The sequence below is a fragment of the Pipistrellus hanaki genome (assembly GCF_964339955.1).
Source record: "Pipistrellus hanaki genome assembly, chromosome: 5".
In the NCBI taxonomy this organism is placed as follows: Eukaryota; Metazoa; Chordata; class Mammalia; order Chiroptera; family Vespertilionidae; genus Pipistrellus; species Pipistrellus hanaki.
Genome location: NC_140507.1, coordinates 48103120 through 48128628, shown reverse-complemented (window position 1 = coordinate 48128628; position 25509 = coordinate 48103120). Strand labels below are relative to the sequence as shown.

General features: G+C 38.6%; 1 protein-coding gene across 1 annotated transcript in view; it reads left to right on the top strand.

Annotated features, from left to right (window-relative positions):
* The window catches only part of TTC29 (tetratricopeptide repeat domain 29), a 540856-nt gene extending 515889 nt beyond the window's left edge, over positions 1-24967 (top strand). The window contains exons 15-16 of the mRNA XM_084883709.1: positions 24489-24572; positions 24849-24967. Of these exons, the coding sequence (XP_084739835.1) occupies positions 24489-24523 (35 nt within the window). The 3' untranslated portion in view covers positions 24524-24572; positions 24849-24967. The remainder of the gene's footprint in view (positions 1-24488; positions 24573-24848) is intronic.
* The last annotated feature ends 542 nt before the right edge of the window (positions 24968-25509 follow it).

Sequence of the window (25509 nt, the reverse complement as noted above, 5' to 3'; positions counted from 1 at the left end):
CCCTCTTTTAATTGCTGACACTTTTATCAGACAATAGGAAAGCCCCTCACATGAGTGGCACCTCAGGCCATGACCGTCCTTTTTGGACTCACTTTGTCCAGCACATTCCTGTCCCTTAGCCTCACACCTCCAAGGATTGCTTTGTTAGTATCATTAAGGACCCCAGTCTGGAGGGGATCTCTCTACTATATTTTGATCTTCTGTAGATAAAATGTCAAGCACTAGAAATGTAATAGAAGCAAATTATGTTTATGCTTGAACGTAATTTAAAAAAAAAAAAAAAAGCCTCTTACCTAACTGAACCTAGGTATATGTACTGTCCTAAAAGGATTCTATGTTCAAATATTTTTTTAATTAATTATTCTTATTGAAATACTTATAAACCAATTAACCAGGGAACTGTATGTCAGTAATGCCTTAAGGAATATTACTTACTGGGACGACTGAGGCTTGGAGTTGTGATTGAATATGATATTATCAGCTTCCTCCCCCGGCCCCCATCTCCCCCTTGAGTAGCCCCTTGAGGTTAGCTTAGAGCAGAGCTTCTGCTTTGGAAGAAGCTGTCAGCCCTCTGGGCTACAGGAATATGCTGTTTTTAATAAGAACCTTGCACAAGACAGTAGCTATGATTTGGAGTCTATTTTCTCCCCTCTACCACTCTTAAATGGAACCAATCACAAGGCGATTGAATACTTAATGCCAAACTAGTTCTGAGTGTTAGAAATCACCAAGAACTTCTACTCCAGATATTAAACTTTAAAAAAAAAAAATGGTGTGATTAAGATGCTTTTGGATTATATCCTCCACTTTGCACTCTGCCAATATCATTGTGTTGCATAGTGATCTTTTCTCCAGAACAAAGTTTAAAATTGGAGTCAACCTTTAAATATTGATGTGCCATCTCTGGAAAATAAATAAGGTGCAAGTTGAAAAATGGAGGCTCTTTGGTCAAGTCTATAAGAGCAGCAAGTTTGGAGGTCATGGTCTATGACTTGCACTTTCAGATCTCACTGAGGGTGACTAAGATAAAGACTGATACTGCTCCCATTGCTGACATCCTGCTATTCTCTCTGCCATCAACCAGTTAACTATTGAACAATTTTACCTTTTTAAAACACGTGTCATTGAACTAGATCTATCTGAAAGGGATGAGATAAGTACACCCACTCGTTGTATTGCTTTAAGACAAAAGTGGGGAACGTCCAACCCGAGAACCATATAAGGCCCATGAAATCATCTGGCCTGGCCCTGCCAAGGCATTCGGGGTGAGTTAAATGTTTGACCAAATATAGCATGCTAATCTTTAAGTTGATGATTTTGCATGGTCCATAAACGATGTTATAAATATTCAAATGGCCCTTGGCAGAAAAAAAGGTTCCCCACCCCTTCATCAACAGCCCTAGACTAAATTCAATTGCTTATCACCTTTAACAAACCCTTTACTATCTCACAATACTTACATTAACCTTACCTTGGAGATGATATGTTCTACCATACCTGACACTACATTGGGGCTAAAGTATTTAACACATTTGGGATTGCCTTCAACAACAATGCCTATATTTACTAAAAGTCAGCAGTAGAACTGAGTTTATATGGAGGTGATCAGAAAAAAAAAAAAACTGTCATCATATCTCCAAGAATATGACTCTTCAATATGAAGTTGATAAAGTGATTAAGAAAGTGATTCTCATTTACTTAAATAGTTGGAATCAGAGGTCGGGAGGATATCAGAAGCAGAACACAAGCAACGGAGGATTGGTGTCATTCAGCATCATCCCTGGGGAACTGACTATGAATCCCAAATCCAGAAATATGCTTCAGCTACACATTTACAGCTCATAATTTTAATACCAAAGTTCTGTTTGGTTGACAGCTTTGATAACTGATGTAGAATGTGGGCATATCCTATATAATAAAAGGCTAATATGCAAATTTACTGAACAGCAGAACAACCAATCTGTGCCGCGCAATGACCACGAGGGGGCTGACCCTCAATGCAGGAGCTGCCCCTCTGGTGGTCAGTGAGATCCTACGGGTGGAGAACTGCTCAAAGCGGTGACCGGAGCCTCTCCTGTCTCCAGGGCATTGCTAAGGATGTCCTCTGAGGGCTCCCAGGCTGCAAGAGGGCACAGGCCAGGCTGAGTGACCTGCCCGAGTTCACGAATTTTATGCACTAGGCCTCTAGTATTGTTTATATTTTAAAAAGAGAGAAAGGTATTCATGTCCTGCAAGTGTATCAGAAATAAAAACAAACGGGACATTATACTTCATGTTTCACAAACCAGACAGCCTATGGTCTGTGGTCACCGAGAACTCAATTCTCACCTTTTATTTGTAGCCCTGAATACTTTCATGACTATTTTTCAATAGTGAAAGTTTTTAATAATGTGCATGTGTGGAAAGCACCTTCTTTCTTAAAAGATATGCATGCATTGCTAAATGGAAACTGAAAATATATATACATTAAGCACAGTATGCATTGTATCATTATTTGCATTACTTTTTTTGTGGAAGGGAAGGGGATTGCAGGGGTTGACTAAGTTAAATAAACTATTCCTAAATCCCAAAGTCTCAAAGCAGTAATCATGTGTTCATTCCCTCATACTTTTCTGAAATAAAAACTGAACACAGTTAATAGAATTAATGTCTCAGTGAACCCCAATTGCGTATGTAACAATTGGATACTATAGACTTTATCTAAAGGGGTGATTATTGGTTGACTGTAATAACAGTGGGATTACAGTAAAGAGAGATGGCCAGCTTTTGTTGTCTACAAGCTATGCCTTAAGAGGCACTGAAACCAGCTGAGAGAAAAAGAAATTACATAGATTCTGTAGATATACTGCTGAGAGCTTTCTATTATATTTCTACCACAGATGTTATATCACCATCAAATTCAAACATTCAGGCCCCGGGAATCAGGTCTGCCTGACACATAGTTTGGCTAGAATGAATCTACTGTATTAGTTTTTGTGAAAATGATTAAGCTCTATGGATTTCGGATCAGTTCTATTTTTCAAGTAGTTGAAGGCAAATAGACTCTAATGTAAGAGACAAAATGAGGAAAAGCCTGGCAGTGATAAAATTAAACCGCAAAGGAAAGCAAGCTGCCGTGTGACATAAGCTGAGCCACAAAACAACACAAGGTCATTGATTTGGCTGTTGTTGTTTTTTAACCTGCTAATATGCAACATTTTTAAAAGCCTTTTAAGGAGATTGTCTGTCACAAACCCATAATTTTAATCAGAATTCTTACAATGTTTCCCAAGGTCCTAAAGGCAATCAGCTCCACTGAAATTAGCAACTCAGATAAATCACCATTAATTCGCTAATATAAGCCAGCAGGTGGTTTGGAGCCCAGAGACATTCCCTGGTTGTTTAAATTATGTATACCACACCACTAAAGAAAGAGTTAGGGAAAGGGAGCGCAGAGACAAGTCTATTGGAAAAAAAAATCTGTTGAGGGATAATATTCAACTAAAATCTCCTGCAACTTCCACATCTTACCCGGAGGAATACAAGACAGCTTTGACCCCCTGGATCAAAAAAATATCATTCACCAACAACTAGCTCTCATTTCAACATCGATTATGCATGCATTGTACAAAGTATGCACGGGAAGCTTACTTGAATATATTTGTTCTAGAAAGATTACCAATTACCAAAGAATAGCAGAGGAAGAATTGTTTTTCACGAGTAGTTTGTGACACAGGAGAATCCTTTTCATAATCTCTATGCCCTTGTGTTCTTTAATTGACCTATTCCAATTTGTGTAATTGGGGGTTATTTCTTAGACTATAAAAAGAGATAAAGGCACCATGCAGCTGACAACCATCTAAGAATGTATTTGTGATTAAATGGTACAGAAGATGGTTAGTTTATATTGAAAATTAACTTGTCCATATAGAGGCAACTTTTCTTAATCCTGTTAGAGATCTATCCCTGTATTCTCATGGACATCTCCCTCAATAGTTAAAATGTTGTTAGTCTAACCACAATACCTTTTGGCCAAAATCTATATACCTCATTTTAGTATGTTTTGCTAATGCTACCTATAGAATGTATCATTTAAAATTTCTTGGATATAATAGCTCCTTAATAAGATCTCAAAAGCATGAGCATAATAAGTATTTATCTAAAACTGAATAATGACTTTGCTGAGAAAAATCATAGAGCCTAATTCTGTTGCAACAAGAAAGTTGAATTTTGGTAAACTAGAATATGTTGAGGCAGGAGATATGCATTTGATTTGACAAGACCAGAAGTCTTTTTTTTTTTTTACTTATCTTCATTGTTGACACTATTAGAAATATCCCCATTTACCCACCTCCACCCAGCTCCCACTCCCCTTCCCTCTGGCCATCACCACACAGTTGTCTGTGTCTATGAGTTATGCATCTATTTCTTTGGCCAAAATGTCTTTTCGAATTGAAGCTTTCAGAGATAAAATAGCTTCTGGAATGGCTAGACTTGGTTCTGAGTCATTCTTTGAGCTCCATTTGGAGCTGTGATGCAGAACCTTCAATTTATATCCTCACTACATTTGGAAGGGGGCAAACGCAGACCCATCTCCCAAATTGGGCGGTGAGAGACCCTTCCCTCTAGCAGTTCTCTAAACACACGCTCTCTCACCTCAGTGAGGGTTGGGGGGAAAACCCACTCCCCTCCTCCACCAGCACATCAAAATTTCCTGAAAGTACTACTCTAGTTTAAACTAGAATTACATGGAAGATAATGTTAAACCGTGATTCCACTGTGCTGCATATTTGCAACAGGATCAAACAAAACGGGAAACCATGACTACTTTAATTTCTTGAAGTTAGATTCATCATCTAGCTGAGCAATTTCTTCACAAATTAAAAAAAAACAAAAACAAAACCCTAACGTCCTAATGCTAAGCCAGTTGGAAAATCGGCAAAGTGTATTTGGAACTGGGGACATTGTACCATCTCTAATTTCCCCTGCACGCCTGCATCCTTGTCTGAGCATCCTAACAAGTCCTGTGCGGCGCTGTGGCCCCAGATGGTTCCAAGAAGCAAACACTGACTTGTTGCTCACTTCATGTAACCATGCCCTTTGATATCATTTTCTAAGTTTGTAATAATGCTGTGACTACCGCTGTTCACAAATATTTTATTTATAAAATCTATCCTCCCCCAGGGCTGGTACAGAGGAGCTACAAGCTGAAGGCGAGCGCGCACACATAAGCTCTGCGCTCCAGGAGACTGAGCTTCTTTCTCTCACGTCAGTCGCTGAGCTGGGGGCTGAGGCAGAGTAAACTAGCTGTGCTTCCCACCTGCCATGTAGAAAGGGAAGTGTCTCTTTGCAGATAGGTTTTCCCGTTGTGATCTTCTTTGGACAAAAAGAGACATGGATTGTGAGGTAACAGTGCCCTTTGCATTAGTGTGAGCCCTAGAGACCAGCATCACAGGCAAGAGAAAAAAATATATATTTTCCAAAGCCATCTTTAGAGGAACATTTGAATTGTAAACCTGACACAATATATTGATATTTCGGGACATCGAGTAGTCTTTATGCCCTCCACACTCCCGACACTTGACCATGCTGTTCCATCAATTATTGAAAACATCAGTACAGTGTGAGTCCAGGTAGGGTGGGCAGAAGAGCACTTCGTTTTGTATCAGAAGGCCTGGGCTTTCTAAAGATACAAGGATTGCTCTGTCAGCAGTAGTTTAGGTGACTTCCACCTGTGGAGCATTGAGCATGACTATAGTTAATAGCTAAAGTATAGTCTAGAGTTCAGACATTAGCTAAGCTCTGTTTAAAATAGAAAGGAAGAGCCCTGGCCGGTTTTGCTCATTGGATAGAGCATTGGCCTGCGGACTGAAGGGTCCCAGGTTCCATTTCGATCAAGGGCACATACCCGGATTGCGGGCTCAATCCCCAAGGGGGGGGGGGGCAGCCAATCAATTATTCTTTCTCATCATTGATGTTTCTGTATCTCTCTCCCTCTTCCTTCCTCTCTGAAATCATATATATATGATTTAGAGAAGTTATAGAATATATGATTTAGAGAAGTTATATATATGTAATATATATAAGATCATATATATATGATTTAGAGAAGGAAGGAAGAGGTATTCTTCATTTCCTCTCTATCTATTGCCCAGCTAAGCTTCACTGCTATAGCAAAGAACCACTGTGACTAACCACGCTGAAGTGTCTCCCTCCACACCCAATATCTCCTGCCAGTCCCAGCTTCATGGCCAGGGGTGCTCTCCCCACCTCCCACCATTTCCTGTTCCTAGTCTGTTTCCAGGAGCCTTTGGTTCTTGCCAACACACTTCTTCTGCTTTCTCTCACTTGACTCAGAGTACCCTCTGCCCTTTTTCTTCCAGGCTCTTGCCCCACTCCTGCCTTACCCAGAAGTCCACCAACTTCTGCCACTGTCTTCTCAGACCCTTTGTCCGATATCCCCACTGTGAATATGGCAAGTGCTTGATCAAAATCGGGGATAGTCCAGCACACACACCAGGCCTCTGGGTGTTGATGTTCAATGTGTATATACTCTCTGAATCCAGGTCAGTGGTCTTTTAATGAAGAATGACAAGGAATCCATTTCCACTTTCCTCTTCATTTTTCAGATTTTCACTCCTGAAATATGAAAGGGTTGGGGGACCACTCTCTGTCTCCACCTCTACTGCATACTCACACCTCCCTGCAGGGGCAACCTTTACTTGAGTATGAATTATAAGCCAGATATTTCCTAGGCCCTGGAAATATAAGATGAAAAACACAATCCCTCCCATCAAAGAGCTCCTATACAGACAAGTAAGCAGATGACAGCAGGCTGTGACAGTGATGAGAAAGGCTCACATGCACCTGTGGGGACACAGAGGCTGCCACCCATCCTGCTGAGCGGAGGTCCTTACTGTATCTCCGTGCTGTGCTGGGGAGGAACCAGCCCTGTGCTGTGCCCTTTGGGGAACTAGAATGTACATGAGAAGACAGTTTGGGAAAATTGCAGGCATTTACTAGATAAATCTCTTTGTCCTGGAAAATCTGTATTTGAAGAACCTCTAAGTTCTCTCTCTGCCACAGTACACCTATTCATTCTTCATTTCTCTACCCTGCTTTCCTCTCTCTCTCTCTCTCTCTCTCTCTCTCTCTCTCTCTCTCTCTCACACACACACACACACACACACACACACACCCCTACATCTAATAAACTGTCTTCATTATAGGTGTGTGGGCATTTGCTCCCAGTGTCCCCTTTATGAGGTTCTACCTGTTCCTTTGATTAGCTGCTTCCTGTTAGGGGAGCTCTCACCAGCTCAGTCTACAGTTATTTCCATTCAGTCAATCCCAGATGCAAAAGGGATCACATGCTGCTGATGCCATAATTCAGCGACTGTGCTGCCCATACCCTTCATGGGGCAGCGTAGATTAAATGCTCTGTCAATTCAAACTGCTATCCGAAGTTTGGGTGTTCAAAAGCTAAATAAGCAAAATGCCCAGCAGAAGAAAATCAAGCAATCTATAATAATCCTCAAACTAGATGTATTCACCCCCAAACTGGCACTTGATAGAAACCAACGTACTGAGGAATTGGACTGAATATTTCTTTGGGCTCCATAAAACTGAAGGGTGTCTCGAATGCAATGCTTTGTTGTCTTAGGACATGAGAAGAAAAAATAACTCAGAAAAAGCAGACTGGGCATGCAGCTTGTTCCCTTTTGAACTCTGTATGACATCTACCTCTAATGCAACTTGACACTGCTAATTTTGGCATTAGAGTTTGAAATGAAAATCAATATCTGTTTTGAGCTTGAAAATAGTGACTGTAGCTTAGGCAGAGGATGGCCAGGCACTTATTTTCAGTGACCTGTAGGTGAGGTAATAGAAATTTCCAATGTAGAGCATTGCAAACACATATTCAGATGAAATATGATTGTCTTAATGGAACTAACTATGTCGCATTCTCCCACTCTCCTAAGGCCTGTTACGCTTTTTAAGGTTTCTTGTATGTTTTATCTCTTAAAAACCCCTGCTCCTGAGAACAATCTCCCAAGAGATTTAGAGACTTGCCTGCCTTTCCTGCCGGGACAAAAGGTCTTTGACTAATGTAGGCGAAGAGGAAAGGGATCAGGGCCTGAGGACTAACCTCTCTCATGATGTCAGGCTGAGAAGTTAGCTAATGCTTTTGCAGGAAAATAAGTCCCGTCTGAGAAATTATTTCACATTGTGTTTTCTGTTATCTTTCTTCACTTAATATTTCCATTAAAATCTCTTCTGAAAAGAAAATTATATTTCAAGATGTTTTATATATGTAGCATAATATAATTTAACCTTTACTGCGATCAGTAAGTGAATGGATTAATAAAGTGTGGTACATTCAGAAAATGAAATATTACTCAGTGTTAAAAAGAAATGAGCTATCAAGCCATGGTAAAACATGGAGGAAACTTGAATGCATATTACTAAGTAAAAGAAACCAATCTGAAAAGCAAACACACTATATGATTCCTACTATATGGTATTCTGGAAAATGCAAAACTATGGCAACAGTAAAAAGTAGCTGTTTCCAGAGATTAGAGTTGTGGGAATGATGAATAGGGAAAGCACAGAGGGCAGCAAAACTATTCTGTATGGTTCTGGTAGGTATATGTCATTATATTTTTGTCAAAACCCTTAGAATGTCAATATTAAGAGTGAACCCTGATGAAATCTATGGACTTTGGCAATGTAGGTTCACTTTTATGTGAATGCATATTTTTTTATCCTTTTACACATGCATGAAATGTTTCTGAAAGGATGCCCAATAAACAGAAACAGTGATTGTAGGGAAGAGAAGTAAGTAACTGGGGATTGGAGATTTTGAATAGATTTTTCATTGTCCAACTTTCAAAAAAAAGAAGAACCATGTGAATGTGTCATTTATTAAAACATAATTTTTGAAGTAAAGAAGATGACATTCAGGGAATCCCATATAATAAAAGGCTAATATGAAAATTGTCCTCGCAGGTGAGAGTTCAACTTACCAGAAGTTAGACATGCACTGACCACTAGGGGGCAGCATGGAACACGATGGGCATTGGCAATGTGGCTCTGGCAGCAGGCAGCAGTGAAGACTCTGGCCGTCCCATTGGGCCCCGGCCACTATGAAAGCAGGACCACAGCGGGATGGTGGAATGAGTGAGCAAGTGGTGCCAAGCCAAGGCGGGTGTGAGCAGGGGCCCCCATCGCCCTGCCGGTCACCCCACAGATCAGCCCTGATTGTTGGCCCTGTCTAGGCCCGGTGCATGGAATTTGGGCATGGGCCTCTAGTAATTACATAATTATTAGAGCAGTCTACTGAGCTGCTATAACCAAAACACTATAGATGGGGAGACTTATACACAACAGGAACAGTCCTGGAGGCTGAGAAGTCTAAGATCAAGGTGCTGGCAGATTCAGTGGTGAGCCCCCACTGTTGGCTCTTAGATAACTATTCTTTCATTGTGTCCTATTGTGGTGGAAGGGGTGAAAGCTTTCTGGGGTCTTATTCATAAGGTCACTAATCCCATCTATGAGGGCTCCACCCTCATGACCTAATCACCAAAGTCCTTACCTCTAAATATCATCATCATGTTGGGTGTGAGGATTTAATATGTGAATTTTGAGAGGACTCAAACATTCTGTCTATAGCAGGGCCTCTTATTTTTTCACTCTTTTACAGATGACTTAATAAAATTCTTCCTCTCTAATGTCAAAACAAATGAACTATTTATTCATTTTACTTTCTGAAGTGTAAACCCTTTTACTACATTTAGTTTATACTTTATAGTTTAGGAAAAGTGACCTCATGGAGGCCTCTTTAATATCATTCCAAATGCTTTGTTTGTATATCATCTTAATGAAAAATACTACTCAATGTTGAGCAAGATAACAGGTAACAAATCAAAAAGTGTAACTATGTGACAATATTTAAATAAGAAAACAGGTCAGCCCAAGTAAGATGTAGCTGAGATATGAGGGCAGAGACTGTGTTAGGGAAAGATTTTAAATAGGTAGTGTAAGTGTATGGATATAAGGGACTCTATTCAAGTAGATGTATAATTTATCGTGTATGGATATAAGGGACTCTATTCAAGTAGATGTATAATTTATCTGACTTTCCCAATATGTGTGATTAGATGCTGTATGATGCTGGTGCCACCCACCACAACTGTAAAGTAGACCATTTGAGTTTTTTATTCCCAGCTTTTCAAGTCAGATAAAAACAGCAAGACTGATAACTGCATATTTTTATGTATTTTATATTGATGTTATATTTATTTAACATATTAAAATATGTTTACATTATATCTATATATTTCTATTATGTATATATTAAATATTTATACATTGCATATAAATTTGATAGTCTTATCACTGAAAAGCCAATTTTTATATTTTTTTATCTTAACTCATCCATATGGGATTAGCCATAAAAATAGACGTGCACTGACCACATGGGGACCACTAGTCTTTTTCCAGTAACTTTATCTCTAAATATGCATCATTGTCATTTTTAATCTCTTCCCATTATTAAAGCATAATGTATATAGGTCTTTCCAAAAAAAATATGTTTGGTTTTAAGACAGAGAACCCTTTCCCCCCCCAACCACAGTGTAATGGAGCCAAAGAAGGTAAATTTGAATGGAGATTATTCGTGTAGTAAGGAAAAACATCCTTCTAACTCTGCTACTTCTCTCTTTCCCCCCTCTATGCCCATGCATACTGCAGTTATAGAACTAAAATGGGGACAGGGGACTTGATATTCTCTTTGCTCTTTAATACAACTGAATTTTTTTTAATTAATATGATTTGTGTAGCTGAAAACTTCTTTTATAAAGACAGGAAGGAAACACTAAATAAATATTTAAACTTAACTTTTAAATTATTTGAAGCAATAGTGCATTAAAAAAAATATATCATTTCTGCCCTGGCCAGTGTTTCTCAGTGGTTAAAAGAGTTTTCAAAAATGACTTCTACTTATCTAAAGTCAAAACATATGCACAGATGGATAATGTGCACATGCTGAGGATACAGGCTCTAACACAGAGATTCTCCACTTTCCAAACTTTTTACCAACTCACCAAGCTATCAAAGAATCTAAGTCTTACCATGGAAAACCCAAAAGTCTTATATTTTCCTGAGACAAGCATTTAAATGTGTTCTGTTATGTCTTAATGTTTTCTTGAAACCCTGTGCCCCTTATTAGACTATTCTAAATTAATTGCTTTAAGAAATTTTACATAAAACTCTCATTTCCCCTCTGAAGTCCAGGCACTAATCCAAAGAAAGCTGCCATGATTGAAGACAGAGTGCCCCACTGCCCCCTCTACCACATACTCCTGAGCCCATCTAATCTGAACACTGCTACAATCTGTATCCTAGAAACTATCCCACAAACGTTTTTCACTTGCTGGGTGCTCATTGACTATTGGCTGAATGAATGACAAATATGACAAATGAATAGAGGTTAACAGTTGAGAAACACAAGTGTGTGTTCAACATAAACTCTACCCACTCCTGGGAAAGTTAAAAATTTGCATCATTCTGAGAGTGGAGTAGCCTGAATCTCTGTGTCTTTCATTATTACTAGTATACAAATGAAATTAGAAATACACTTAGTCAAAAGAGTGTTGGCTGAGCAGTTGGTTTGCTGCTTGGGTGCTGCAAAGCACACGTCGTAATGGCCCAGGCCTGGTCTAGGTAGCATTTCAGGAGTCTTTGTGTAAGATTTTTATTTCTCATTGTCCTCACCTTCTCTACAAGAATGACTGATAGCCTTTCCTTGTGATATCTTGGCTTTTAAGAGTGTTGTTTTATCTATTTTTTATGACTAACCTTACACTTGTTAAGTGTAATTTTCACTTTATGCAGCATATATATTTTTTTAAAAATCTATGATATGGTGCCCTGTGAATTAACAAAAATGGCTGGACAAAAAACAAGATATCTTTTAAAAACTAATGTTCACATTAAATACCTTGGATAGGTAGGCCTTCTGGGGATTTTTCCTTAATGCAACAAAAGTGCACCATTTCTATTTTCAGAAATAGTTTCTTCCAGACACTGAGCTCGTCCAAAGTCATATTACGTAAGTAAGGGCTTAGTTTGTACATTACTGTTTTACATTTTAGAGTCTTACTAAATCCTTTTTTGATCAATCTGATATTGAAGAGATCTATATTGATTTCTTCTACACTTGTTTATGGTATTTATTTTGATATACCTAAGATTAAAAGCCAAATTAACAAGTGTAATCAATTTTCGTAGCGATAAAGAAAAGTCCTCTAGTACCCTTTCACACATCCAGCTAGGGATAAAATACTTAAGTGAAGATGTTGCAATAAATGGATCGATGCATTCAATCACTTGGCATAAAAACATTATCCCTGGGAAAGCGCTTTCCTCTAGGAGCTTTAGCTCCCCCGTTTCACTTGTGTTACACCGAATGATTTGCATTTTTAGAGAAATTTCATGTCTTCAGTGAGCTCCCATGAAAACATGAATAAATTGCTTTCTTTCCCTCTCTTCCTGACTTTATGAAGCCAAATCCATTAGGGGGTCCAGTCAAAGTCTAATGAAACAAAGGCAGCAACAACTCACACGATGCAAACCCTGGGTTAGGATTAGTCCAAGCTCGGTTGTCCTGGCCTACGTGTCAGATTAGTGCTCTGCAGGGACATCCCTGGGGCACGTGGCAATTTTTCTAAACTGCAGCCTTAGAAACAGTCTCTGGAAGACAAGAAATTAAATAGACAAATAACGATTAAGAACTAAATAGGCTTTCTCTACAAAGTCAGATAAATCAACCTCTCCGTGCCCAACACATTGCAGTTGCCTGGAGCCTTTCCTGTGACTCACCTTCCTTCTGAGTTCACTGGAGTAAGAATGAGTATGAAAGTTAGGAGCATGGATGGCACATACCACATGATTTCACTTATATGTGGAATCTAATGAATAAAATAAACTAACAAAATAGAACCAGAAACAGATACATAGAACAGACTGACAGCTGTCATAGGGGGATGGGGTTGGGGGGTGGGTGAAAAAGGCGAAGGGGTTAAGAGAAAAAAGGGCATCATAGATACAGACAACAGTGTGGTGATTGCCAGAGCGAAGCAGGGCGGGTGGAAGAGGGCAAAGGGGAGATAAATGGTGGGGAAAGAGATTTGACTTTGGGAGGTGAGCACACGATGCAGTATGCAGATGCTGTGTTATAAAGCTGTGCACTTGAAACGTGTGGTTTTATTTACCAGTGTTACTAAATTGCCCAATAGATTCAATGTAGAAAAAAAATTTTAAAATATTTTTTTAAAGGAGCATGGCTTTTGGATCCAATCCAGCCTGGGTTTGAATCTCGACTGAGCCAGTTATATACGTGTGATATGGAGCAAGTTAACCTCTCCAACCTTTGGTTTCCTTTTCTGTAAAACAGGGATAATAATACCTGGAGCATAAGGTGGTTGAGAGGCTTTTTTTTTAAAAAAAAGTCCCAATTATGCCCTAACGCTATGGTCGGTAAACTGGCTCGCGAGCCACATGCAGCTCTTTGGCTCCTTGAGTGTGGCTCTTCCACAAAATACCATGGCCTGGGCATCTCTAGTTTGAAGAAGTGGCATTAGAAGAAATTTAAGTTTAAAAAATTTGGCTCTCAAAAGAATTTCAGTTGTTATACTGTTGATATTTGGCTCTGTTGACTAATGAATTTGCCGACCACTGCCCTAACTGGTTTGGCTCAGTGGATAGTGTCAGCTTGCGGACTGAAAGGTCACAGGTTCCATTCTGGTCAGGAACATGTACCTTAGTTGCAGGCACATCCCCAGTACGGGGTGTGCAAGAGGCAGCTGATCGATATTTCTCTCTCTTCAATGTTTCTGATTCTCTATCCTTCTCCCTTCCTCTCTGTAAAAAAAAATCAATAAAATATATATATATATTTTTTAAATGTCCCAATTACATTTCCTAGTACAGCATATATTCTCCATCCATGGAAACAAATTTAATTTCTACTTATGAACTTATGATCTGAATGTTGCAACTAAACAAGTCAAGTAGCTATTACTTCACCTTTTATAGAGTATGCCATTTTGCTCCTACCTTAAATAGTATAAGTAAGAGTAAGCCTATATAAAACAACTAGAGGCTCAGTGTGCAGATTTGTGTACCAGTGGGGTCCCTCAGCCTGGCCTGCACCCTCTCGCAATCGGGACCCCTCGGGGGATGTTGGACTGCTGGTTTCAGCCCAATCCCACAGACCAGCTTGAGCGAGCCCACTGCTACATGAATTCATGTACCAGGCTTCATTTATATATAGATGAGTCTCAAATGTTAATGAGTAAATGAATCACCTTGAGATCCTTTTAAAATGTGGATTCTAATTTACTAGGTCTGCATTCCTAACAAGCTCCTGGTAATACTGGTGGGAGAATTGTTTTGGTTTTTCAAAGAAGATCTATTTCTCAGAACTAGAATTTTCTAGAAACTTTACTGCTGAAAATGTCCATATTGACTCATAATATTTGGACTGGATATTGTATAACTACAGCATCTTTTGTTTGAAAATCTCAGCATACATTGGAACATTCATGTTTTGCAAAAAAATATTAATTTCTACACCTCTACATTATTTATTGAAAATGTTATCTCCTTTGTTCTAAAGTAGTCTGTTCATGAAAGAAAGCATGGAGTTTGTATATTTTCCAAACACTATTATTTTTATAAAAGCACCAGGAAAAAAAATCCAAATCTTCTACCAGTATTTAGATTTCTGTTACATACTAGAGGCCCAGTGCACAAAATTTTGTGCAAAATTTTGTGCACTGGGGGGTTCCTCAGCCCAGCCTGCACTCTCTCGCAGTCCAGGACCCCTCACTCTTTACCGCCCACCTGCAGTGAAAGTGGGAGAGGCTCCCACCACTGCTGCTGCTCTCACTAGCGGTGAGTCTGGCTTCTGGCTGAGCAGCACTCCCCCTTGTGGAAGTGCACTGACTACCAGGGGGAAGCTCCTGCACTCAATGTCTGCCCCTTGGTGATCAGTGCATGTCATAGCAAATGGCCATCCCACCCTTTGGTTGATTTGCATATCAGTGTTTTATTACTAGTATATAGGATATTGCATGCCACCTAATTTGGTCAAGGATAATTAAACTTTGGGGGTGATAATAAAATTGTTACTGCTTTAAGTCATTAATTCATCCTCAAGCTTCAGTTCAGGAAAATATATAAGCAAGATAGATTTTCCATAAGGACACATATGTAATACCTTAATCAATAAAGAAATTTAAAAAAACAAACGAACAAAAAAAAAAAGATTTTCAAATGAAGGTTTAAATTAGAGGTAGACTTCCTCATCTTTAGATTTGAATTATACTGACTTTTCAAATCTTGAGGGGTTTTTTTTTTCTTTTTAACCAAAATATTATAGTTAAAACAAAAAGTACAAACTAAAGTGTGAAAGCACAAGTAATGACCAGTATGTATCATTAATTTATCACAGTTTACCTTCAGGTGACATTAGACCATTTAACATCCTATATAAGGAAAGACTAATATGCAAATCAATCAAACAGCGAAATGACCGGTTGACGTGCACTGACAACCAGGGCGAAGACACTCAATGCAGGATCTGCCCCTTGGTGGTCAGTGCGCTCCCACAGGGGGAGCACTGCTCAGCCAGAAGCTGGGTTCATGGCTGGAGAGTGCAGTGGCCCTGGTGGGAGCCTCTTCTGCCTTTGCGTCAGTGCTAAGGATATCCGACTGGCAGCTCAGTCCCAATCCCCATGAGAAGAGGGCCTAAGCCATCAGTTGGAAATCCCCCAAGGATTCCCGGACTGCAAGAGGGCGCAGGCCTGGCTGAGGGACCTCCCTCCCTCCAGTGCATGAATTTCATGCACCAGGCCTCTAGTAGAGTATAAGAACCTTAAGAAGCATATTTCCATTTCTCCCCTCCCAGTCTTTGCAGTGTTGCTATCATATATTATACTTTTTTGTATATTATAAACTCCACATTCTCTTAGTATTATTTTGTTTAAATAATCAAATGTAACTTGAAGAAATTTTTTAATTAAAAAAATATTTTATATTGATTTGTATACTTACTATTTCTGATGTTTTTCACTTCCTTAGTATAGATTCAGATTCCCATTTGGTGTTATTTTTCTTCTGCCTGAGGACTTAATCACTTCTTGTAGTGCTGTCTACTGCTGATGAATTGCTTCAGCTTTGCTTCTCAAAAAGTCTTTATTTTGTATTCATTTTTTAAATTTTATTTGTTTTCCATCACCCTTTGTCCCCCACCATACCATCTAACACCTCTACCAACCCTCTTCCCCCCACCCAACAATTAGCACATTATTATCTATGTCCATGATGCATTCATTTTTTTAGAGATATTTTTACTGGATATAGCATTCTAAGTTTGACAGGGTATTGCATATTTTAGTACTCTTAAGTTTCTTTTACTTTAGATCTGTGGGTTTGTGATACTCATTAATTTTATTTTTTTTTTAATTATTCACCCATCATCCTCCAGAACTCTAATAACATATATAGTATGCTGCCTGAAACTCCTACAGCTCACTGATGCTCCATTCATCTTTTTAATTTTTGATGTTTCTTTGTCTTATTTCAGGTAGTTTTTACTCTGTCTTCAATTTCACTAATGCTTTCTTTCCTTTTATCTTCCATGTCTCTAAACATTCTTTAATGTCTAAAATACAACTATAATAACTTTTAATGTGTTTGTTCCAAATTCTAATGACTGTTGGTTTTGATTGATTTTTCTCCTCATTATGCTTCCTTTCATAGTTTTTAGTTTTTATTAGATGACAGACATTTTCAATTTTGCCTTATTTTTGGTGCTGGATACTTTTTTAGTCCTGTAAATATTCTTGAGCTTTGTTCAGAGATGCAATAAAGTTATCTGGAAACAATTTGCTCCTTTTGGGTTTTCTTTTGAGATCTCTAGGTGGGGTCAGAGAAAGCTTTTGTCTAGGGGTAATTATTCCCCACCTCTTAGTCAATAACTTTTTGGGTACTCTACCCATGAATTGTGAGTTTTTCTATTCTGGCTGGTGATAACAAGGAGCATTCATAGCCTTCTGTGGACACTATATAATGTTCATTAATATTCTTTTGCATTGTTATTTCCTCATCCTTGAGTAATTTCCTCACATATATGCTGTGATCTGTACTTTGCTGAATATTTACAGGTGGCCTTTACAGATCTCCAGGATTCTGTGTGCAGCTTTCTCCTCTCTAGCACATGGTTTCTAACTCTTGCCTGTGTCTCCGCAGCCTCACAGCTTCATCTCCTCAACTAAGGAAGTTTCCTGGGCTCTCCCTGGATTCTCCCTCTCTGAGCCATGACTGGAAGCTTCCTCAAAGCAGCAAGCTGGGGAATAGGGCAGCAATAGGGCTCATATTGCTTATTTCTAATCTTTCAGGAATCACTGACTTCTGTTATCTCATGTCCAGTGTCTTCAAAATCATTGTTTTATATATTTTGTTCATGGATTTTGGGGGAGCTGATGGTATTGTTTCAAGAAAGAGGGTAAACTGATTTTTGTTCTTCCATCTTGACTAGAAAAAAAATGCAAAATTTGTAATGTAGCATTAGCATGAGAAATAAAATGAACAGTATAAAGACATCAACATTGTATTTATCTTAAGAAAGTATTTAGCACCTACCTAAATTAATATATATAAATGAGAAACTCTCATTAAAGATTAGATATCCAGAAGACATTTGGTATAATTTTGTGTTAATATGGTATCTTCAATACTTCCAAGTCTAGCCCCATTCCACCTATTTAAGATAATGATACTTATGGGAAAGACAAGAACCTGTATTTTTTAGTTAGAATATACTTCTGATCCTTGCATAAATTTTGGTTGGCTTCAAATATTAGCAAAACCCTTTGGAAAGGGAATTGCTATATACCCGAACCTGTAATAAGATGAGTACATGTCAATTTTTGACACTTGGAAGAATCTGCCCAAACTTAAAATATATGTCCTGTCTTAAAAGTTTTCATCTTGACTGTTATATACAACAGCTATAGAATAACCACATCATAACCTCAACTTCAAAGGACAGAACAGGTTACCTTTCTGTTAGTTTACAAAAAGTAGGAGAGTATTACTAGGAAAAAACTCATACATTTTCTTGGGAGAGTAAGATTGTGTCTATAATCTGAGGTTTCGGTTTATAGAATTTTTACAGAACTCTTAGATGTGAAGTCCATGACCAGATGAATGAGAAACCAATATTACCGCCCCCCAAATGTGGAGTGAGGGAAAGAGAAAGGGAAAGAGGAGGAAAAGAGAAGCACCAAATTATATGCTAGCATCAAGTACATGGACACATAAACTGTTCTTCCCATGACTAAATTTTATTTTGTGATTATTATATGCTATTTCACACACACACACACACACACACACACACACACACACACACACACCAAGATTCATTGTCCCACTTTGCTCTGTGTCACAGGACTCTGACTTCAGACTGCATCTCACAGGTTCCCTTGCCTCTGGCTTCCTGGATACCAGAGGTGAGGAAGGTAAAGAAGTCTGGGAATTAATTCTCTGACCCTGGCTTCAGCTCAGTTCTGCAGTAGTAACACTCTACAATTGCTGCTTCTGGATTCTACCAGCTGACCCCTTTTCTAAACCTCTGTTTCTTACTCGGGGTACAATAACACCATCCTCTCCCCCTTTATCCTCAGCCCCAGGGAAGATGATGGCCGAGCATCCCTTTATTGCAAGTTGCTAGGTGTTTCCGCATCCCTTATCGGTTCCTCAGCCCTGCCCTCACCTCTCAGTAGTCCCTTCATTAGTCTCTTCAGACTCCCACTTGAATGTGCCATCTGTTTCCTCCCGACCGATACCCACCCCTTCTCTGCTGTGAGTATCAAGTGGAGTGGCTAAAGGCAACCAAGTACAAGAAATATTAGGAGACTTCCACTTGCTGAAAAGTTCAGTCAATTAGAGAACAGAGCTAATGGGGCCAAAATGAGCGCCTGGCTGTGCTCCAGGACAGCAGGCTCTGTCCCTGACCAGACATTTCCACACCATCAGTTACAAGGAGGAGCATGCGGAAAAGGACACAAGAGTCTATGCCAATCCGTCACAGCTCTGGGAACATGTTCAAAACTGCCTGTTCAACTGAGATCGCTTCAAATCATCTTTGTTTCCAAAGGACAGCTTTCTTAACCTGACTCTAGTAAAAGTTTTATGTAGGTTCTTTAAAATAATAAAGCCATAACTGTCAATACCTTTTTCAAAGTTATACCATCATTTTGTTACTTCATCTATAGCTAATTGGGTTAAAAGTCAAATGTATCAAATTATGTCTTAAATTGATAATGGGATAAGAATATATATTTAACTCATTTCTTTAAAAGTTTTTAACTGTTCTGATTAAATGACTAAAACTACATAACCATTGTCTGGAGAATAATTAATAAAGAAATGCTTATTTATTTATTTGAAGTTATTTTATCATTATCAAGTGTGAATGACAAATTTTCTTTCTTTTTCTTTTTAATCCTCACCAGAGGATACTTTTAAAGAGAGAATGGAATAAAGGGAGGAGAGAGAGAGAGAGAGAGAGAGAGAGAGAGAGAGAGAGAGAGAGAGAGAGAGAGAGAGAGAGAAATCAATGGAGAGAGACTATCACATCAATTGGTTGCCTCCCAATATTCCAGCTGGTGATCAAATCTGTAGCCCAGGCATGTGACCTTAACTGGGAGTCAAACCCTTTGGTGTGAGGGCTAATGTGTGAGAAACACTGGCCAGGGCAAATTTTCAATTTATATACATATTTCCTCAAACAAAAACTCTTTTCTCCTTAGTATAGTTGCCTTATAAAACCATATTGTAATTAGGCCATTGTAGTTATACTATTGTATTAATATTAATATAGTGGGCTTACTTCCATGGTTTTAATTGTATATGATTTGAATACATAGGAAGAAGGGAGAGGCTTACTCTCCCCCCCACCCCCCCAAGAAATCAGTTTCTGAGACTCTCTGTTATCAATGAGAAAAAAAAAAGTATTGTTTCTACTAAAATTGAATCTATGACTTTAAGTAGAATGTGCTGAAATATAATCTTTTTGTGGCATAATGCTAAAAGCACCCGTAAGATATGAGCATTTGTATACATAGCATTTATTCTTAATTGTTTTCATAAAACACAATCTATTTTATTTTTTAACAAAACCTTTTGAATCATTTTGATAAGGTCAACAGAAAGCACAGTTTTTTAACATTAGGTGACCAACTTTTTGACAATAGCAGAACCAGCGTAGCTAATGGAATAATAGCCTGCAGGGTCCAGCTAAATATGATATACGAACGTAATCAACCCCTGTGATGACTATTCAGAAGTAATCCCTTTAGCTTTGAACTGCAGCATATATTTCAACAAGGCAAAAACCATATGAAGAAATTCTCTGCAGACCACACTGATACAATACAGCCTTCATATCCTGCTCTATGTGTTTGCTGTTTATAGTGAGTTTTAAATTTAAGGTAATGACTACTGTATATTCATGTGAGCATACAATACTTTTGATTTGTTGTGGAAAGGTTGAATCCATTACCAGGGGTCTAAGTCTATAAACCCTGACACAACCTTTATGTATGAGTTATTATTTACTTTTCTCTAGAATACAGCCCCTAAAAATGTTTTGCATGGCAAAATTATAAAAATTCACCTTTTCAGTTTCAAAGCTACCAGGTAGTATCTCTTCCATTTTGATCTGTACTTTTCTACAGATAATATTTAAAAAATATATTTTGTTAATAAAAAATGTTATTTTATTAATAAAGTTTATTTATAATACTGTATTACATATTTGAAAATTATATGCCATTGTTTTCAAATAAAAGGTGGTTGGTAGTTTTATTGCAATTCAGCATTTGCTGACTTACTCCATTGCTCTTTGATACAATATAGGCTAAGTGGTGGTATAAATGAAATCCTTTTGTTGCCTGCTTGAGGGGACCTACCGTTTAAGATTCTCATATGGAAAACATGCTTGTTTCTACTAAAATGGTAGACAATATAAGCAGTTATCACATTCTCCACTTTGTCTTGGTTTGGTCGCCCTTACTGGGTGAACTGGTTCTAATGTTCCAGCTTCCTTGAAGACCTACAGATCAAACATATCAAATTATATTGTCAGACCCACAGCAGAAAACCTAGGTGAGGAGTCTAAATGAGAGTGTCTACCACGATGGAACCAAGAGTGAGCTCCCCTGTGGTGCTCTCCTTGTTGCAGATAAAAGCATCAGAGCACTTGAATGATGAGTTGAAGTGCTCCCCCATGTAATTAATCATTGCCAATGTTTCCTCGCACAGAGAGAACATTAATGTCTTCTATTTAAACTAGCAAATGTGCCCTACATTGAAAAAAATAGCTGCAGATATAGCTATTTTTCTCAGGAAATTTACTTGGGAAATATTCCACAATAAAAATTACCACTCCTCAACATCTGGGGGGTGAATGAGAAGCGATTACTTGAGGCTACCCAGGCACAATTTCAAACTTAGGAAACCCAAGAAGGATTTCTCCAGCTTAGGAAATTCCAGAATGCTGAGTTTCAGACATTAGATCTAAAGGAGGCACCAGGATGTTACTATGCTTCTATATATTGTGATACAGTGAGAAATAGTAAACTGAGAACCCCCCAGGTGGATTTGACCTAAAACAATGGTAAGGGCATACTAGCTAGGGTAACAGCTAAGCTCCTGTTCCAAAAGCCCCAAAAGTACAGCAGTTGTAGAATATATATATATATATATATATATATATATATATATATATATATATATATATGTTTCCTAATCATAAGTGGGCCATTTATTTTAATGTGGTAGCCCCACCAACATTCAGGGGGCCATGACCTTCTGTCTGCTTGCCTTAATACCCTCTAGAACAGGGTTTCTCAATCTTGCCCTGTTGACATTTTGATCTGGATGAATTTTTTTATTGGGGGGTTGAGAGATGAAATGGCTGTGGTGGGCATTGTTGAATGTTTAGCAGCATCCCTAGCCTCTTCCCACTAGATGCCAGTAATAATTCCACCTAACTGTTGTGACAACCAAAAATGTCTCCAGACATTTTTTAATTCCCCAGTGGGCAAAATCAGCTGCAGTGGTGAACTGCTAAGTTAGGGACTTGTCATTGCCTGCATGGCAGAAAATGAATCATAAGGTAATAGTTCCATGAGTAAGATTGAGGAAAGGAGAAAGTTTAAGGGAAAATGAATGCCCAACATCTAACACTCAGACCCAGAAGCATAATGTATCACTTGGTCCACATTCATTGGTGAGAACGGAATCTTGTGACTTCAACTAAATCTTTATATGCCGGAGAAGATATAGTAAAGAGGAAAAACTGATGCTGGAGGAAGGAGTTACTGGAATTATGTCTTGTGTAGTGGGCATGGGAGGAGGAGATCTAGTGAAGAAGTAGAGGGGTGGCCTTCGAAGGGAGCATAGGGAGGAGAGAGCCTGGGTGAGTTACTCTTGACATGGAACTTGAGGAAGCTGTCTTTTCCTACTGTTTTTTTTTATTTCCTCTTGAAACTAGAAAGTGAATCAGCAGCTGAAAATGATGATGCCTGTTGAGGGTTGGAGTTTTTAGAAAACAGAAAAAAAAGAGTTAAATAGACATCCAGGAATGTAGAAGAATGAATGGACTAGGATCACCTAAAAGCATTTGATAGGATCACCTAAAAGCATTAAGAGTCCAACTGCTGTCTCTGGTCATGAATTTAAAGTGAGGCCACTTGAGCTATGCAGTGCATGAGAAGAATGGGCAGCATTGTGTTTAACTGGTGTTATAGTTTCGTGAAGTTAGTATGACAAAGTGGGAGAAGTGTAAGGAAGTCGGGCTACATGCAAGGGAGTGAACGACCCTGGAATTTAGATTGTATGAAGAAGGAACAGAAGACACTAACATGGGGAGGAACAGTGAAAAGGTGGTAGGATTGCAGGTCCCAGTTTGAAGAATTCCTGGGGTTGGGGTGCTAGAGAGAGTGACCTAAAAAGATAAAAGCTGTCAGTCAAGTAGTTAAACACAGGAAACTTGAGTTTGAAGGGGACTTGCAGTCTCTGGTAATGACTAAGTCCAAGTATGGCCATGGGAATTAATGACTGTAGGTGGGTGAAGGGCCAGATTTAAAAGGATGGAGCTCAAGGAATTAAGGCTCTAAGTGGAAGAATCTTTTACATGTACATTGAAATTGCTAAATTAAGAAAGTAACAATGAGCCAGTGCAAAAATCAATTGTAGCTAGATCATAATACTTGATTGTATAAACTGATCATGAGAACTTTGGGAAGAGGAGAGAGGCCATCAGTCCTGAAGGAGAACAGGATGTGAGAAGGACAACTACCAGGTCCAGTGGTAAGAATACTGAGGAAAAGAAAAACAAAAAGGGCTTCTGGATTGGCAGTGTCTGCAGAGGACAGCCACGTTTCTGACAGAGCAAGAAAGTAAAGGGTGAGAACACAGTGGACTGTTTCAAGAACTGCGGTGGGTGAGAGATGGAGACAAAACAGGAAACGTCCGGAGCCTGAGGTAAAGCAGAATACAGGGAATGAAGGGGGACCTGGAAACTGAGACTTGTCATAAGCAAGGAGAAAACGCATTTCATTAGATTAGTTCCAGTGGCTTCAAGTCAAAAACAGAAGGGCAGATTTGGAAGTTAAGTAACAAATTAATATGTTTATTTGCATCTATAAACTTCCCATATCTCATTGTATTATTTCTGTACTTTATATTGCTCTGAATTCATTTTCCTTCTGAGTGTTTCATTAAGTCATCATATCGGCTGTTGTGGTTGCATTTTCTATGTCACAAGAATTCCTTGCGTTAGAAGTTCAAGCATGGCTTGGCTAGACATGAGTTGAGGTCACCCAACAGTGGTACTCTGCTGCAGATGGGCTAGTTTGAAAGGTCCGAGACAGCCTCACTCACAGCCTATAGCTTTGGTGGGATGGCTGGAAGGCTGGGCTCAGCTGGGACTATCAACTGGAGCATCTATTCATGGTGTCCAGGTTGACAGTCTCAGGGCCATAGGACTTGTTAAATGATGACTGGCTTCTGTCAAAGTAAGCCTCCTGAGAGCGCAGAGTGGAAGCTGCACAGCCTTTCTGGAGTTTGCCTCAGAAGTCAGGAAGTTACTTCTTCCATGTTCTGTTGATGACAGAGCCCTAAGCCTCACCCAAATTCAAGGAGAGGGGAACTCAAGGTCACACTGTTGAGGAAAATATGCAAGGAGGGGAGATATTGTTGTTGCGATCTTTGACCAATATTATCTGCCCTGGTGACACAAGGGAAACATATCTTTATCATACAAGTGCTTAGGGTAGCTGTCCCTAAAAGGGATTCCCAGGTTCAAGCTCAAAATAACTGAGTTGTATTTGTGGTAAACCATTAAATGTATACTTTTTTTTTTTCTTTAGAATACTCTAGAAGATCCACAATAGTAAATTTGTAGCACACCTCAGAGCACTTGGAAGAGCAACTGAGTGGGTATGAGAAATCAGGTAAATAGTTTTTATTAAGTGTGCACATTGTAAAGATGCTACATGTAATCTAATTCTTCAAACACATGAAGAATAATTTCAACTAGCACTTGATAAGCTAATTCTGAAGCACTGCTTTTTTTAAAAATCAGATTTACTGTTAAATATCACACAAGGTTAAGTATTTTTCACTTTTTTAAGCTATGTCTGAAAATTATAGAAAACAATGTATTTCAAAGCAAGTGCATTGACTTTCTAGCCCAATATAACATTTAATTTTATAATGTTTTTTTTTAGGTTACCAGATAATAATAATTAAAAAAAAATGAGACTTAAATCAGCTTTGACTCAACAACAAAGCAAGAAGAAATTTATGTCACCTGAGTCTTCAAGTCTCTGTCTAGTAGTATGTTACAAAAAACACAGTTATAATAAAACTATACCTATGTTTTCATTGGATTTTGTATTGCAATGTATAAATTTTGTCTCAAACATCTAATTCCATGAAAATAAATTATATCCAAAATGCTTGAATATTAACAATTATCCATGCATTTCCTCAAAAAGTTAAAAATGGAACTTCCATTTGACCCAGTAATCCCACCTCTATATCCCAAGAAATCAGAAACACCCATCAGAAAAGGATATATGCACCCCTATGTTCATAGCAGCACAATTTACAATAGCTAAGATTTGGAAACAGCCTAAGTGCCCATCAACAGATGAGTGGATTAAAAAACTGTGGTACATCTACACAATGGAATACTATGCTGAGGTAAAAAAGGAGTTCTTACCATTTGCAACAGCATGGATGGAACTGGAGAACATTATGCTAAGTCAGAGAAAGATACATATCACATGATCTCACTCATATGTGGGATATAATGATCAACATCTTTGATGAACAAGAATAGATCCAGAGACAAATCATAGGGAAAGGATGTTAGAGAGTAACCGA